Source organism: Stenella coeruleoalba, assembly GCF_951394435.1.
Source record: "Stenella coeruleoalba genome assembly, chromosome: 1".
NCBI lineage: Eukaryota > Metazoa > Chordata > Mammalia > Artiodactyla > Delphinidae > Stenella > Stenella coeruleoalba.
This window is the reverse complement of record NC_137169.1, coordinates 28236816-28253502: the sequence shown is the minus strand read 5'-3', so window position 1 is coordinate 28253502 and position 16687 is coordinate 28236816. Positions and strand designations below refer to the sequence as shown.

The following is a 16687-nucleotide window of genomic DNA, read 5'->3' as shown; positions in this document are numbered from 1 at the left end:
TATGGGAGGGGGACTTCCCTGGCGGTCCAGTGGTTAAGACTGTGTGCTTCCAATGCAAGGGGCGTGGGTTCAATCGCCGGCCAGGGAACTAAGATCCCACACGCCGTGCGGCATGGCCAAAATTTTTTTTTTAATTATTTTTTTAAAAAAGGTACGGGAAGGAAGAGAGGACTAGATGTTTTCTTAGGCCCCTTCCTAATGAAGTGGAAGATGAGAAAGTAAAGGTAAAAATATTGAGCTAAATTAGAGGAGAAAGGGAGATAGAGGTGACACCATTAACGCATGGGAGGTATGTGGAGGAGACTTGAGGAGGGCATCCCAGAAGGCACACGGCAGGTGCAGAACTCAGGTCTGGGTCATCTCAGCCTGGGAGGCTTTGGGGGAATGAGGAGGCTAGAAGCAGGCAACGTTTCATCACTAAGAACTTTCCAGAAGGTGGAACCACCAGCTAGGGTGGTAGACGAAGCAAAATTGGGCAGCTCTGCAACCTCATGCCTAGGACAGATCAGAGGTCAGGAGTGTGTGTGTGTGTGTGTGTGTGTGTGTGTGTGTGTGTGTCTATGTGTGTGGATATGTGAGTCAATGGTGAGACCCCTCTTCCCCCGACCCTCAACTTCAGCCACAGGACATTAGATATCAGGCTCCAGGACAGGTGTATGTGTGACTGAATGCACGCAGCTCGGTGGACCCCTTTGGGAGACGTCCAGGAGCAGCGAGGCTGATGATGCCTGTGCCTAGCTCTGGGGCTCTCCTGCTCTCTCCAGTAGGCTTGGGAAGGCCAGAAGAACTGCCTGCCCAGTGGCTTCCTTGGGTTTCCTCACCCTACTTCCCTGCAGCTTAAGACAACCTCTTCTTGCTTTTTTCTCCTCCTTTCTAATCTGACCATTTCTCAGTCTTTTTTTTTTAAAAAATATTTATTTGGCTGCTTTGGGTCTTAGTTGTGGCATGTGGGATCTTCGTTGAGGCATGCGGGCTTCTCTCTAGTTGTGGCGTGGGCTCCACAGCACGCAGGCTCAATAGTTGTGGAGCGTGGGCTTAGTTGCCCCGCAGCATGTGGGATCTTAGTTCCCCAACCAGGGATCAAACCCACGTCCCCTGCATTGGAAGGTGGATTCTCAACCACTGGACCATCAGGCAAGTCCCTCAGTCTCCTTTTCTATCTCCCCTCTTTTCACTCACATCCTTAAGGTCAGTTATTCATTCCCAGAGTTGCAGCTCTTGCCTTTTCTTCCTATCTACACTCTTCACTAGTGAGTTCATCCCCTCTCAAGACTTTAATGACTACCTGTCTGCTGTTATCTCCCAACCTTGTTATCTCCAGTCTGTATCTCTCACCAAAAATCCAGACCCATTGATGCACTTGCCAGCTGGATCTTTCCTCCAGACACCTTGTTGCAGCCATCTGAGACTTTCCAAGGCCCAAACTGAACTCAACATTTCCTCCACCCCCACCACCAACCCCAGCCTGCCTCTCCTGCTGTGTTCTATAGTTCTTTAAGTGGCACCACCATCCTTCAAATTAAGAAGAGCCATCCCAGCCTCTGTCCTTTCCCTCACCTCCATAAGCTAATCCTCATAGAGTGTTGTCATTTCTAATCCTTAAACATCTCTCTCCATCCTCTGTCAGCATCTTAAGCTACCATACTCTTCCTCATAGACCAGTAGTTCTCAAAGTGTGGTCCCTGGACCAGCATCACCTACGACATCTGGGAACTTGTTAGAAGAACTTGCCAGTTCTTGGACCCCACCCAGACCCACTGAATCAGTAACTCTGGGAGTGGGGCCCAGCCATTGCCTGTAAGGTGGCTCAGAAGCAAAGTCAAGTCTGAATACCACTGCCTAGACCATTGCAACAACCCCCCACCCCCAGATGGCCTCCTGCCTTCATTCATATCTCTTCTTCCACAAAAATGACTGGACCATGTTACCTCCTGACTAAAAACTCTCCTGTGGCTCCTCATGGCTCATCTTTGGGGAGAAAAATTTTAAACACTGTAACCAGCATTTTAGGCTCCTTGCAGCTGAACCTAATCTTCCTTTCCTGCCTCAGGAACCAGTTCACAAGAAGAAGATGAAAGGAGAAAGAGAAAATATGTCTAGTCTAGTGCTGGGCTTGGTACATGGCAGGTGCTCAGCAAACGCTCATTAAATAAATGACAAATGAATGAATGGATGAGTTTATGAATCCCTCAGCCTACTGAGGCATCCTTTAGGAAGCCTCCATGTGAACGTGACCCTGGGTAGCTAGACATAGAACTCAGGTATAATCTGGGGAGGTCACCTGATAAATGAATGATTTCACTTATGGCTACCAGGGAGATGGATGTTCTGCATGGTCTGCTGCTGCTTTGGGGGCTCCTCAAAGCTTCCGGGTCCTGTGCTTGCAGACTCTATTGCCCTTCTTGTTCACCAAGGGGCTCCTCACTTTCTGAGGCATGGAGGTGGGCATTGTTGGTTGCCCACTCTCTGGAACACATGCACACATGTGGAGCCCTGGAATGTGCACAGAGGTACATGTGCAGACACCCCTGGACACAGAGGGCACAGAGACACTTATGGGACACATGGGAACATAGGACATATATTGACACATAGGTACGCATATTCAAACATACATGGGCTCCCATTTGGCATACTTGCCCTATTGCTCTTCTCCCAGGCTCAAATCTTCCCCTCTCTTTTCAAAAAGTGAGTTTGCATTGTTTTTTGGGGTTTTTTAAAAAATTAATTAATTAATTATATTTTTGGCTGCATTGGGTCTTTGTTGCTACGCGCGGGCTTTCTCTAGTTGCGGCGAGCGGGCTTCTCATTGCAGTGGCTTCTCATTGCAGTGGCTTCTCTTGTTGCAGAGCATGGGCTCTAGGCACGCGGGTCTCAGTAGTTGTGGCTCGCGGGCTCTAGAGCGCAGGCTCAGTAGTTGTGGCACACGGGCTTAGTTGCCCCGCAGCATGTGGGATCTTCCCGAACCAGGGCTCAAACCCGTGTCCCCTGCATTGGCAGGCGGGATCTTAACCACTGTGCCACCAGGAAAGCCCTGAGTTTGCGTTTGGACTTTATGTTAAGAAAAGGCTCAGGCCGGCCTCCTTTATTGTTGACACAGCCACTCCTCCCAGCCTTTGACAACCTTCTGCTCTGGGCCGGGCTGTTTGCAGGATGGGGGAAATCAGGCACAAGGAGATGCTGAGGCGCCACCTCGTGGTTAGATCTCACAACTGCAGCTCAGGTCCCCCTTTCTCCCTTGCTGCTGAATTACCAGGAGCAAACTTGGTCTTACCCTGCTAGCCTAGTCCCCTCCCCATTCCAGAGCCGGGAACTCTCTGACCATCCCTCACCAAAGTACAGAGCTCAGTCTGCCTTGCACTTTGAGGGTTTATGCAGGGTTTTTCTTCCCGACCGCACAAGGGAGAGTACTTTGAGAGCAAGGACCAAGGGTAGTTGCCTTTGGCTTTGGGGCCCTTCTATTCTCTTTTCACTTCCCCAGATGATCTCAGTTGCTTCCCTGACTTTAAGGACCCCCTATACTGACAACTCCTAAATCTGTCACTTGCCCAGGTCTCTCTCTGAGTTCCAGACTGCAGAGAGCCACTTCCTCCTGGACATAAGCTATACGCATTCACCATTTACCAAAATGAGCTTGTGTTTTACACAAATCTGTTTTTCTCTCAGTGTTCCCCGTGACAGTGAGTGGCCCCACTATCCAGTCACTGGCCCAGATCAGGAACCTGGGAGTCATCCTTCGCTCTTTATCCCTCTTCACTTCCAATTAATCACCAAGCCCAATTAGCTAACTCTGACCTATATTTTCTCCACCCTCACCGCCACTGGCTCAATTCAGACTTACTACCTCCTCTCCGAGCTCCCCGACTCAGTCATCCCTGTTGCAGCCGAAGTCATCTTTCTGAAATGCAAATGGATCACATTCCACCTGCTCAAAAATCCACAGTCTCAACATGACCCCACATCCAAACTGCTTAGCCTGGCACACCAGGAACTGTAAGATCTGGTCCTTGCTCACTGGTCCAACCTCATCTTCCACCACTCCCCACTTCACACTCTCCACTGTAGCAGTAATGACCTACTTGCAGTTCCCAAGCTGCGGTCTCTAGGCTTGTCTACCTGGCAAGCTCCTTCTCCCTTCAGGTCTCGCCGCAAATACTTCCTCCGAGTTTTCCTGGACTTACTCAGCCAGGCTGAGGGGCTCTTATGCTCCAGCCACACTTTATTCAGACCCCCCTGGAAGCAACTGCTTACATCTTTAGGAGCTGTCCTTCGCCTTGTCTGTTTCCTCTCTAGATTTTAAGCTGCTCGACAGGCAGGGTTTGTCTTCTCATATTTTTCAGGGATTTCAGGGACTTCATGCCGAGGACATGACTTTCAGTACATCCAATAGATAAATGAATGTTCCTGTCTATGCACAGCCAACCACAGGTAGGCACTTAGGATGTGCTCAACCAATGCTCGCAGGCTTGAGGGCCTAGGTAGAAAAGAGTCTGCAGAACCTGGGCCAGAGGCTGGTCTGGCTCCAGACTTACAGCTTTGGTTCAGGCCTGGTGAGGCCGTGGGTACTTGGGTCCAGTCTCCACCGAAGCTCTCAGACCCTTCCCCTTCTCACTTGGCATAGAACAGAAGTAAACAGCTGGTGGTCTGACAGTCACGTTTGGCCTGCAGCTGTTCTGTTGGGGTAGTACTGATTTAATTAAAAATATCCACACTCAAAATCAGATTTCACAGAAACACTAAGATTTCTGACTTCCCTTTAAACAGTGGAGGATGTGGCAGTGCCACTTGGCCAGAGTCTGCTGACGTGGAGGGGCGGAACTTCACTTGTACACAGGAGCACGAGCGCCCCCCCAGAGGCCTCGCCACATCAACATGTGAGTGTGTCACCTGACCTGGCAGTGAAGCGTGTGGGCTGAGAAGTTGGATGGCCCGCATGGAGCCTCGACTCTGGCACGTACTGGCTGTAACACCTCGAACAAATCACCTACCCCTGCTTGAGTGTCTTCACCTGGAGAATCAGGATGACGCTCGCTTCATTGGATACTTGGGAGGGCTGAATGAGAGGACACTTGTGAAGTGTGTTTCGCAGGGCATGTGTGCTGTGAGCTGCTGGGGCCTGGAAGGAAGAAGGTGCAGGACAGACCACACAGAAGCCATCTTGTCACCAATGAACATTTATTGAGTGTCCACATGTGCACAGCTTTGAACTGGGCGATCACAGAACGCACTGGGGGAGGGAAGGGGAGAGGGAAGCAAGGGATCAGGTTCATAAGAAAGGTAGTCCCTGCTGGAGCCGCCAGTCGCGTCTCTCTGCAGAGAGGAATCACAAGCAGGGATGGGAGTTAAAGCCAGGCACTAGGATGGTGATGGGGTGCAGTCACTAGGGAAACATGCGGATTCTGGGTAAGCATCCCTTCGGTTCCTGTCTCCAGCCAGGCCATATGGCACCAAGGGGACAGGGATCAGATGCTCAGGTGTCCAAGCAGGGAAAAGGGCAGGCAAAATAAATAACTCCCCAACCCTCATGGTCACTCTGCTGCAACACAACACAAAAGCTTAGAGACCAGGATCCAAGGGCTCCTGGGTCCCCTCAAGGAAGCTCAGGTGGAAGGCTTCCCGACCCCCCCACCAGGGCTGTCTGCCCCAGGTTGCCCTGGAAGGCTGGGGCAGTTCAGACCCTGGGTCACTGAAGTGATAGGAAGAATTGTGATGTCAACGGCCTGAGACTGCTCTCTGCCCAAGGGGGCCAAGGGCAAGAACCAAACGGCCAATTTAAAGGACGTGGACCTGGAAGTCCAGAGGGGCACCACAGTCTAGGGGAGCCCACGCCCTGGCCGGCAGGGCACATGGGCTGAAGCAGCCAGCTCCTGCCAGCCCTGTCCCATCTGGGGGCCTCCCTCCTGCGAGGGAGCCAGACATCGGGCACAATGACACCTAGTGCCGCCCTCCCTGCGGGCTGCTCCAACCTCCCCCGGCCTGGCGGGAACAGCCATGCTGATTTCCAAGCCAATCCCTGCCCCTGAGCGGGCCCAGGGGGCGTGACGCAGTTCCTTACACTTGAAGGATGGGCACCATGCCCTCACCCTCGGAAAAGCCAGAAAGCTGGGATGTTTAGCGGGGGGAAGTTGGGGGAGAGGGTCCAACTTGGGGGCTTCAGGGGAGATGCCTCCTCCCTCCTTCCCTTGCCGCCCGCCCCCGGGTCTGTCCGCAGTGGATGCCCCCTCAGGGCTCTGCCAGGCATTGCTCCAGGGCGGCCATGTGGTAGTGGCTGGCCGTCTCCTCGCCTGCCTGCAGCCTCATGGCCTCCCGGCACAGCCGGTTGGCCCGTGCCAACTCAACCAGGACACCCTGATAGGCGGCTACCATTTCAGGCTTGACAGAGTTGGGGCTGACGCTGCCCAGCAGCTGGAGCAGCTCCTGTGGCCAGCGGGAGCGCAGGGCGGCGGGGGCCAGCCAGGGCAGCAGGGGCACGCAGCCTGTGAAGGCCTGCATGCCCAGGAACCAGAGCTCCTGGAGATCCGCCCAGATGCCCTCGTAGTCGGGGGACAGGGCCAGCACTGCCTGGTCTGAGCCAGGCGTGGCCCGTGCTACGTGGGATTGCGACAGGAAGAGGATGGCAGCTGCGAAGAAACCTCGGGACGCTGGTGTTCCCTGAAGAGCTGGAAGGCAAGGAGGGAGGGGGGCGTGAACGAGCTGCCTCACCAGCCCCTTCCCTTCCTGGTGGGCATACTCAGGAGCCGAAGCATAGCCTGGAATCAGCCTGCCTGCGTTCAAACCCTCCCTCTGACTTCAGTGTGTGACCTTGGTTAATTCACTTTTCTGGGTCTTGTTTCTTCACTAGTAAAATGGGGCCAATAGTGCTAATCTTAGAACTCTGTGGTGAGAATGAAATGTAATAATCTTGGGACACTACCTCGTGGTCGGACCCTCCTGTAGACTGAGTAGTGATGGGAGCTTCCGCTGGGCCTAGCACTTTATAGGCTGAGGAGGGTGCAGCAATTTGATTCTCAGGCCAGAAGAGGGTGCCAGAGGGGACCATGGGCTGGGGTCCAGGCTTGGCTCGCCCGGCTGCAGGGGTTCGCCCCCTGCACTGCAGATGCTTTCCCGAGGCTGTTAGGCTAACCTGGTGGCATTTGTGGGTGAACCAGCACTGTGGCTCTACTCAGCGGCTGTGGACATGCAGCCTGGATCTGAGGGAGCTCGGGGGCTAGAGGGAAGGGGGAGCTCCTGGTCTACTGGGACGTGCTCCCCTTCCAGCTGCCAGGTACCCTACTGGGGCCCCCACACACAGGGAGCAGAGGCAGCTGAGGGTACAGGCTCATTACACCCTGTTCCCAGGCATCTGTGCCGCTCCTCCAACCAGACAGATGGGGTACAGGGAACAGGCAGGGACAGAGGGACCCAAGCAGACACCCACGGCCAAAGTGGGAGACACAGAGGGCTGGCAGGGGGCTGAAGCGGATGCCCCTCCCTACCGCATGCAGCCAGAGTGAGGTGGGAGGTGGGGAAGGTAAGCGCACAGGAGCACCGAAGCCTGTCACGAGGTGTGGTGCCGAGCACAGAAAAACCTCAATGGAGAAAAGTCATGTTTCTGACTCAAGGCCTGGGAGGGGGCGGCTCCACCTTGAAAACACAGAATTCAGATTCCTTGGGCTGCTGGGGATTCCAGGTGCTTAAGCCTGTGCCTCGGAGCGGGCCTGTACTTACACCCACCAGACCTTGCCTTAAAAGGCTTCAGAAGGAAGAAAACGTTATCATTTGGGGAAGAAGGGTGGGGTGGGGCGGGGGAGGGAGGCGCACTTCAGAGATTTCCTTGACTGGAAAATTCTGTTCAGAATTTCAGAAAAGGATGACTTATGCCCAGAACACAGCAGGTCCACCCAGGTCTTCTGCTTCCATCTGTTAGGACTGGGTCCCCAGGGCTTACCTGGAGAGGTGCTAAGGAGCCGGGCCATGAGGAGGCCCAGGGTGGCCACATTGGCAGCCAGAAGCAGCCTCCCCTGCTGCTGTACTAGCGCGGGCAGCGACGCCATCAGGGTGTTCATTAGAGAAGTGAAGCAGGCATCTCGCCTGGGGAGAAAGGGAGCGAAAGATGGGAGGCGGGAGATTAGTGGAGCCAGACCAAGTCCTGAGGAAAGCTGGGATGCTGGGCTCCCAGCTTTACCAGGCCAGGGTTTGGCAAGAAATTAGGCAGCAGGGTGAACAGTTAACTTTGGGCCCCATCCGTGGCATCTGGGGAGCAGAGACTGGGTTATGGCTGGAGCAGGTAGACATACATGCCCAGAGGGCTTCCACATATACCAAATCCACATATACCAAATCCCTGTGTGGGGTGGCTCTCTCTTCCATTCTGAGACCCTTTCATTCTAACACTAATAGGAACCCATGGGCACAGGGAAGCAAAGCAGGAGACCGAGATTTGGGGCAAGTTTGAGCAGGACCCCTGCTTCCTCCAATTCCTCCCCGGCCTCACTTGATCAGCCCCGGTGCAGTGACCACAAGGTTGAGGAAGATGTGACAGCAGGTCTGCAGGCTGATCTCCACGCTGTCGGGCAGCACTGAGGTGTCATGGCCAGGGGATGTGAGTTCCCACTGCTGCAGGAAGTACTTGCACAGAAGTGAGGGGGCCCCCTCCTTGATCAGGATCTCCCGGGGCCCATCTTCGACTGTCAGGTGGCACCAGCCGGGCAGGAGGAGCCTGGGGGTGTAGAAGGGACAGATGTGTGTGGGGAGAAATGAAGGCACCAGGATTCCCTTTTTGGGGGGGCACCCCATCTAAGAGAAAGGGAAGTAGAGGAGAAGGAAAACACATCTTTGTAGGCACTGCAGAAAGAGCACAGGCCTGGGCTCAAACTTGGGCTGTGAGTGTGGGTAAGTTACTTTAACCTCCTTTAGTCTCAGTTTCCTCATCCTGAAGATGTGGATGAGACTTCTGTCCTAGATTTGCTGCGTGGACCAAATGAGATCAAAATGGTAAAGGGTACAGTAAAATGCCTGGCAGGCAGCAGATGCTCAATGGCAGTACTCTCTTTACAGAGTAACCTGGGGTTGGCAGGTGAGACTAGGAAGCCCAGGTGTCCTGAGGGAACAACCCCTCACCCCGCCCCCAACAAACAGAAATACTACCACACCTCAGGCCCCCGTCAGGAAGCCCGGCACAGCCCAGTTTGGGGAGAGGGGAGGTATCCGTGCTACTCCTTCCTTTAGCACATTCTGGCTGAACAGACCATAACTACAAACTCACCGGAGAGCATCCCCTGGCCAGGTGGGCCCCGGGGTGGTGGGGGAGATGGCCAAGGTGGCCACCTGCTGGGAGAGGTCATTGGCCTCCTCGGCCTCCTCGTAGAGGGTCTTGGCATAGCGGACGAGGAAGGGCAGCAGCTGGCAGACCTCCTTGCGCAGGGATGAGGTCTCTTCGGCCAGCCAGGCACCCAGGATCCGCACGGAAGCAAACACAAAGGGCTCCTTCTGCTTCTCTGGCCCCACCTGTTGCCAAAGGGCTCCCCTGAGATGGAGCAGGACCAGAGGACCTCCCCTGCCTGGCCAGCATGCCGGCCAGGCTAGGAATAACACAAGTGGAAGGGAATGCTGGCCTGTGAGCCCCGCAAAGGCAGGCCCTGTGTACCCAGAAGCCAGCGCATGGTTGGGACACACTCAACCGGGGGCTGGCACAGAGCAGGCCCTCAGGGCATGCCTGCTGAGGGAACTGGACTTTAGACAACATGCCCCTGCACTCGCTGGAACTCAGCCTCTAAAGCATCTCAAGGCTAGAAGGAGACCCACAGGTCCAAAGCTAAGAAAACACTCCCTCTACAGTGGCTCTGACCTGGGGTGGGAGGCCAGGAGAGAAGCCCCACTTTGAGCTAAATCAGAAAGAATGAGACAATGGGAGCTTGGCACGGTGTGTGGGGTATGCAGCTGGAGCAGGCTACTAAAGAGACCGGAGTGTTGGGCTTCCCTGGTGGCGCAGTGGTTGAGAGTCCGCCTGCCGATGCAGGGGACACTGTTCGTGCCCCAGTCCGGGAAGATCCCACATGCCGCAGAGCGGCTGGGCCCGTGAGCCATGGCCGCTGAGCCTGCGCGTCCGGAGCACAGGCTCCGCAACGGGAGAGACCACAACAGTGAGAGGCCCGCGTACCGCAAAAAAAAAAAAAAAAAGAGACCGGAGTGCTGAAGGAACCCCTGCAGGACAGGAGAGCTGGACTCTCAGGCAGGAGGGATGCTGGGGCAGGTGATCAAATGGAGTTAGCAGACCCTCCACAGAGGACAGGAAGCAGGCAGCCCTGCTCCTTTTCCCTGTACAGCTACAAGTTTGTATGTGTATGTGTGTAAGGCCATGCTGCAGACTGAACAGAACAGACTGCTTCACTTTCGTGTGTGTGGACCGGGGGGAGGGTTGTGAGTAGGAGGTTTCTGTGTTGTGTGTGTGCGTGTGTGTACTGTGATGGGAGTGCACATATGGCGTGTGGTATAGTGCTTGTGTGGAGGCTCAGGGAGGGAGAGGGAGGCTTGGCCACACACTACTCCCTGGAGTGCTGCAGGATCAGCCCTCCGTAGGTAGGTAGGTACGTCTTCTCTGTCTCCCCATACACCCAGGTTTGGGGTTTCACTTCCCCCTTTCCCTTGCCTTCTGGCTCCCCCTCCCACACTGGGCCCCCTCGGGTGGGGCACTGCACCCTCACCTGCTGCAGGTAGTGGATGACAGACCCGATGGCCTCCTTCATGACGCTCACAAGTTGCACCTTCTGTGGCTCCTTAAGCAGTGACTGCTCACAGCGGGTGCACTCCTGGATCCCCAACTCCATGAGGGCATAGCAAGCGGTCACCACATCCTCTTTCACCTCTGTGCCTGTCTCCTCCAGTGCCAGCCGCACCTCCACGCATGCCAGATTCACCAGCAGGGCCAGGAATTTGCTCCCGGAGTTGCCCGCTGGGATCCAGTCGGAGCCGCAGGCGTGCGCCAGGCGGGCTGCCAGCTTCAGTGCTGGGTTGCGCTGCCAGGAGCTCAGCTTGCTGCCCAGGATCCGTGCCAGCCCGGCCTGCAGATCCCGGAGGCATTCAGAGGGCACAGTTGTTGGGGGCAGAAAGAGGGGCAGCAGCTGGCAAAGCTCAAACTTGCTGGCATCCTCGGCTTTCTGGAAATCTTCGCTGAGGCCCCGCAAAACAGCCAGCAGGTCAGGCTCCCCCTCTTTCCAGCACTGTGTCTCAGCAGCGGCCAACAGCCCCACCAGGAGTGCCAGGGCCTGGTCAAAGCCATAACCATGCCCCAGGTATGCCTGACACAGGGCAGACACGGTGCCACCGGCAATGAGGTGTCGGGGCCCACGAGGTGTGCCTGCCACAGCTGTCAGGCACTGGTAGGTGTCATCAATCATGGAACGGCGGGCAGCATCATCAGGGTCCCCCCTGGCTGTGAGGAAGGTGCTAAGGATGGGGATCTTGTTCAGGACCTGGGGATGGGCAGCTAGTTCAGGGTCACTGCAGAAGCAGGCCAGCAGGGCCACACCCAAGGCCCGGAGAACATGGTCGGGGCAGCCATCCGGTGCCTCCTTGGTAGTCAGGAGACGATTGGGGAAGGTGAAGCCGACAGCATCAAAGATCCGCCGCCTAGTTTTGGCATCGATGTCACCTGCTTTGACTGCCTTGGTCACCTAAGGGAGGTATATGCTATCAGCAGGATGAAAGGAAGGGGTGGCAAAGACTGTCCCCTGCACTCTGGGGGTTGACCATTAGCAGGACTAGGTTATATAACAAGATTCACTCTGGGGTCAGGAGGTCTCCCAGAGACCACTTCATCCAGCTCCTTCCTTCTCCCCAGAGGCAGACAGGTGTGACCTCTGGGATCCCTCATCTGTGATCCCTGTGGAAGGGAGGTCAGGTCCTCCTCAACTACTCACTCTACTGTTTCATTACCCGGTTAGTTGGGAAGTTCTTCCTGATGTCTAAGCTAAATTCTTCCTGATGTCCAACACATCCTGAGTTGGAAGAGGCTTAGAACTCAATGTTTAAAATTCTCCAAGGATTTGGGGTCTCTCCCTAATTGCTCTCTCCAAAGAAGTCTCTGATCCACTCCTGCCACCTTCTCAGGGGAAATGGCTCCTGTGTCTCGCTGCTCTGCCTGTCAAAACATTTCCCCTTACATTTCACCTAAACACCTCCTCTGCTGCAGTGTGAGCCCTTGACTCCGGAGCCTTCTCCCTGTTGCCATGGCAAACAAGCAGGCTGTACTCCCTCCTCCCTTCACCCCCCCCCCCACCCCTTCCCAGCACTGCAGCTCCTGTTCTGCTGTCCCCAGCTTGGGTTCCTCCAGGGCTAAGCCCCGAACCAGATCCTTCACCCGCAACCTACATACGCATCCTGGCCATCCCCTAGGACCCCTTCCCAGTCACTTCCAGTCTGCTACTCTCTCCACCTCCAGAACAAACATCCCCAGCCCTCAGGTATTCTGCACTAGTTACTACCTGCTGCTGCAACCCTATGAGTCAGCTCCCATCTGCTCTGGGACGCCCCAGAGAGCAGACCCACTCAGCTTCCTCCAAGGCTCCTAGGGCCACAAGCTTTATTCACCCCCATTCTCCCCTTTGCTCCCATACGCAGCGGAGCAAAAATGAGTCCACAGGTAGGTGCCTTGGGCCTTCTTTGGTGCCTCCAGGGTTACCAACACCACCTATATATCCTTGGGGACTTGTTGACCTCATTCCTAGGGAGCCCAACCACCCAGCCCTTCCCACCTCCCAACTGTCAGTCAGTTCCTTACTAGCAGCAGGGCTGCAAACTGCTCGCTGTCATTCTTGGCCTCACGGAGGGCTCCCAGGTAGCGCTCCAGGGTGGGGTTTCGGCCCTCTGCCTGGTTCAGAGCTGGCTCGCAATCCGAGGCCATGATGCCCGCCTTGCCCAACTGTGAACACAAGAGGGACTGAGCATCCCTCTGCAGAGGAGGGGTGGGAGTGGAGGAGGGAGTGGAGGAGGGAGGGAGGGAGGGATTAGCACAGAGGGAGGGGAGGATCAGAAGGGATGGACTCCTCAGGACTGACCTCCCTTGGGGGAGCCCCTTTAAGGGGCTGGACCCTCAAGTCCTTAGGGACGAAGAAGGGACCCTGGTCCAAGGTCACCTCCGAAAGTGGGAAAGAAGGACCATGCATCCTGCTGCTCAGCTGGACAGCACTCCTCACCAGTCTCCTGGGGGTGGGAGGGGGCTGGCCCCACTGCTCAGCTGCTCCCTGGCACCAGAGGCCAGGTTTTGTTTCCCTCCACCAGGCGTACAGGGAGGGAGTGGTGAGGACAGACACGGAGGAATGGAGACATACACGGGTGAAGTTCGATTATCCGGACTCAGGCTGGCATGAGGGAAAAGGGCATCCTAGGTTTCCTTTCCCCTCCCTTCTTCAGGAGAGACAGGAGACAAGCTTCAGCAGAAGGGAGGAAGCAAGGTGCTAACCCGGGAAAGCTCAGAGGGCCCTCTGGAGACCCCATCCCTCCAGCCAGGGCTCTCAGTCGCCCCCGCAGGCTCCTTGCCTCCTCTCCTTTCCCTCCCTCGGGCAGAAGCTGCAGCAGCGGAGCAGCAGAAGCAGCAGCAGAATTAACCCCTTGCGCTCCCTCTCCTCACCCTCCCCGCCCGGCTACCAGCCTGTGGACGCCGGCAGGGGCTGGAGAAGCAAGAAGGGGTCCCGGGTAGCTCCCAGGACAACGGAGACTCCAAAAGCCGGATAATCGAAGAGGGGCAGCTGAGATGGGGAGATGAGAAGGGAAGGAGGGTTCCTGACGGTCACCACCTGTCCCGCCGCAGCCAGGTCACAACACGACATTGATGAAGTCACGACAGGGCGGCGATGAGATCACACTTCACGATGGCGCGGTTATGTCACGGAGAGATCACGGCAAAATCACGACATGGGACAGCCCCCAAAGATGACAGAGCAAATTTTTAAAAAAGATATAGCTATATATTGAGAAGGGCTGTGGCAAAATGGAGTCTCGACAAGGCACGATGATGTCGCGATATGGCGCGATGGAGTCGCGATAGGGTCCCCGGGGTGTGTCGGCATCGATAGGCGCCGGCTCGGAGTGGCCCCGGCTGGGATGTAAGGGAGGGCTTGAAGGGGGCTGAGCTCACCAGGCTGCGGCCCCGAGCAGCGAAGTCTTCTCCGAGCGCGGTGCTCCGGGAGCCTGGGGCCGCTGCTCACGCCGCGTTGCCCACTCCCGGCTCCAGGCTGCTGCAGCTCCACCCCCACCCCCGCAGCGCTCTCGGCCAATCCGCGGCGGCCTCACTCCAGGCTCTAGCCAATGGCACAGCTGGGCGCTAAGCCGTAGGGGGTGCTGCCGTTGCCGCCATCTTGCTTGTGGGTATTGCCAGAGTCTGGGGCCTGGGGCTCGCGCAGGGCGGGCGAAGGTGCAGACCGCTTCTGGAGAGCGGGAGGCGACAGCCTGGGGACGCAGGTTCCTTCGCTCGTGCGTAGTTCTACCCCCCAGCACTACCCCTCCTCCCCCTCGGGCTCGCGGCTGGAATTGAGCTTCCGGGGGGACAGGAGGGCTTGTTTAGCATCAAGAGTGTGTTTCCGGGTTGAGTCCGGGAGGTGGGAGGGGGCGGCGTTTCCGGCCGCCGTCGCTGTCCAGGGAGGCTGAGGCCAGAGTGAGCTGTCCGGGTGGGGAGCCCGCATTGCCTTCTTCCTTTTCCTCCTCCCCCGGGTGAGGGGAGCGAAGGTTGGGGCCCCGACCCCATGGATCTGGAGGAGGCGGAGGCCGCCGAGAGCCGGGGCCCCGCTTTGTGGCCTTGAGCCCCGGTAGGTGGCCGGGGGCGGCTGGCTGCCGGGCCGAGTACCACGAGCTCAGGGGAGGGGCAAGCGGGACGGGCTGTTTCTGGGGGTGCGCTGGCCGGGTGTTGGGACCCGGAGGTGGCGCTCCTGGCCCGGCTAGGGCAGCCAGCTGCTTCTGGCTTTGTAGGTGCGGAGCTCGAGTCTCAGGCTGACCCCCGCTTCTTTCGGGCCCGGGCCTGGTCTTGCGGCTCCCTCCATCCCCAGACAGACAGACCGGCCGCGAGACGCTGCTGGCCTTCTTCCTCCCTAACCCCTAGCTTCAGTCTCTGGTGTTTGTTCTCCCCACCAGGACAGCAAATTGATGCTGAAGGGGGGCGGGGCTGAGCACTACGTGTAAATTACGATGCGAAACCTGCCTTATTCAGGACTTGCAAATTATGCCCTACCGAGGGGTCCTGTGGTGGCTGCAGTGAGCACAAAGGTGAAATAAAGGAAGTCAAGAGAAAAGACCTCAGGCGAGATTCCAGGAAAGCTTTGCTTTCTTTCCTCTCACCGTGGTTGTGCGCAATCGAAGATAGATGCAGTTGGTGAAGAGTATTAGCTGACTCTCCTTGTGCTTTCTTATCTGATGAACAGACTGGAAGCTAGGAACAAATTGGAAACACGACCTCCCAGAACAATCTGTTCATTTTTCCAGCTATTTGGAAAACAGTGTCTACAAATATAAGCAAAGCTATTCATGGCAGTCTGTTCTGTAACTTTCCCAAATATCTGAGACTTTTTTTTTTTTAAGAGCTTTATTCTTAATTACTCATGCCAGCTGAATAGGCTGTTTCAGACTTGCTCTGTCGTTGTTCAAACATATCTTATCTCTGGGTACATAAATGGAGTTCCACATATGCAGCTGACAGACTGAACTATGATACATTCCCCCATCAACCTGAAGCATTAAGTAAACATTACCCCCTGCGCTGTCTGAACAGCTGCTGTAACAGAGAGTGCTTTTATTTCGGGTGTACTTGTAACGCCCTAAATGCCAGAACTCTTGCAAGCTTTTCTAGATTTTCATTTGTCAAGTATTGTGGAGGTGTGTGTTCTCTCCCTGGGCTGTTTCCCTTTGATTCTATAACAAACCATTTGGATCTTGGTGATGTGGTGTTGTTCCTGCCTCTGGTCAGCAAGCCTTTGACTGGACCCTAGCAGTGATTTGTGCCCTTAGGCAATTGTAGGTTTCAGAGGAATGACTGGTTGGGAGTTCACATGAAAATAAGTGCCTCTCTCATGCATGGTTTGTGAGACATTGCCCTTCTAATCAGCTTGCTAATCCAGTGGTGTTTATTACTCCCATTTCAAAACCTATTCATTTCTTTTATGCTTCTGTCGCCCACCTGCCACACTATTGATGACAGGTGTTGAGTCACCTTGAATTTAAAATCCTTTTGTGGTAGGCAGAAATGTGTTGGGTAAGATTCTTATGCACACACGTGCACACACACGCACACATGCACACTCATTCATTCCATCTTGGGAGGCTGGAAAAGTTGCAGGATATACTTTCTAACTTAGGCTCCATTTCATAATCTTTTGAGCATGTGTCTGACCTGCACACTTCCTTTCTGCCCCCTGCTCCCTAACATACAATGACAAACCGCTAGAAATAGGAATGGATGGAAGTGAATGAGAAAGATGAAGTCCTTCAGATGCTTAAGGCTCAGTGAAAGCTTTTCCTTGGGTGGGCTTTACCTTAGTTTTGCAGTTCTGTGTGTGTTTGTCTATTTCCTGGTGTTAATCAGTATTGATATCCAACCCATACAGTGCTGGCTGGGGCTGGGGTTGTCAGTCTGTGCCATTTTCCAGATGTGGATGACAGGTGCATATTTAGGACAGAAGATTTTTATTTTTATTTATTTATTTTTGGCTGCCTTAGGTCTTCA

The 16687-nt window shown here is 55.3% G+C and overlaps 2 protein-coding genes across 8 annotated transcripts in view; one reads left to right on the top strand and one right to left on the bottom strand.

The window, feature by feature from the left end:
• Positions 1 to 5162: 5162 nt before the first annotated feature.
• NCDN (neurochondrin) lies at positions 5163 to 14245 on the bottom strand. 6 transcript variants are annotated; one of them, XM_079899036.1, is made up of 8 exons: positions 14114 to 14185; positions 13773 to 13840; positions 12758 to 12898; positions 10683 to 11651; positions 9245 to 9486; positions 8474 to 8698; positions 7928 to 8070; positions 5163 to 6659 (listed from the first exon to the last, which is right to left on the bottom strand). In XM_079899036.1, exons 2-8 carry the CDS (start codon positions 13803 to 13805, stop codon positions 6223 to 6225), a joined length of 2190 nt encoding a protein of 729 aa, XP_079755162.1. In that variant the 5' UTR covers positions 13806 to 13840; positions 14114 to 14185; the 3' UTR covers positions 5163 to 6222. The 6 variants fall into 6 exon arrangements, with proteins under 6 accessions (XP_079755162.1, XP_079755160.1, XP_079755161.1 ...); XM_079899034.1 differs by having other exon boundaries at positions 12758 to 12928; positions 13773 to 14245; XM_079899035.1 differs by having other exon boundaries at positions 13773 to 14245.
• KIAA0319L (KIAA0319 like) overlaps positions 14150 to 16687 on the top strand; it is a 107169-nt gene continuing 104631 nt past the window's right edge. The window contains exon 1 of one of the 2 annotated variants that reach the window (XM_079946571.1): positions 14150 to 14448. The gene's annotated coding sequence lies outside the window, so the exon portion shown is untranslated. Of the gene's footprint in view, positions 14449 to 14577; positions 14781 to 16687 lie in introns of those variants that run through there. The other variant, XM_079946570.1, reaches the window with a different exon arrangement.

Coding starts and splice junctions, on each gene's coding strand:
- NCDN (XM_079899034.1), bottom strand. CDS start 13,805: ATGTCGTGTTGTGACCTGGCTGCGGCGGGACAG. Junction 8,699..9,244: donor TGGCCAGGGGATGCTCTCCG/GTGAGTTTGTAG, acceptor CTACACCCCCAG/GCTCCTCCTGCCCGGCTGGT. Junction 6,660..7,927: donor GCTCCTTAGCACCTCTCCAG/GTAAGCCCTGGG, acceptor CTTGCCTTCCAG/CTCTTCAGGGAACACCAGCG.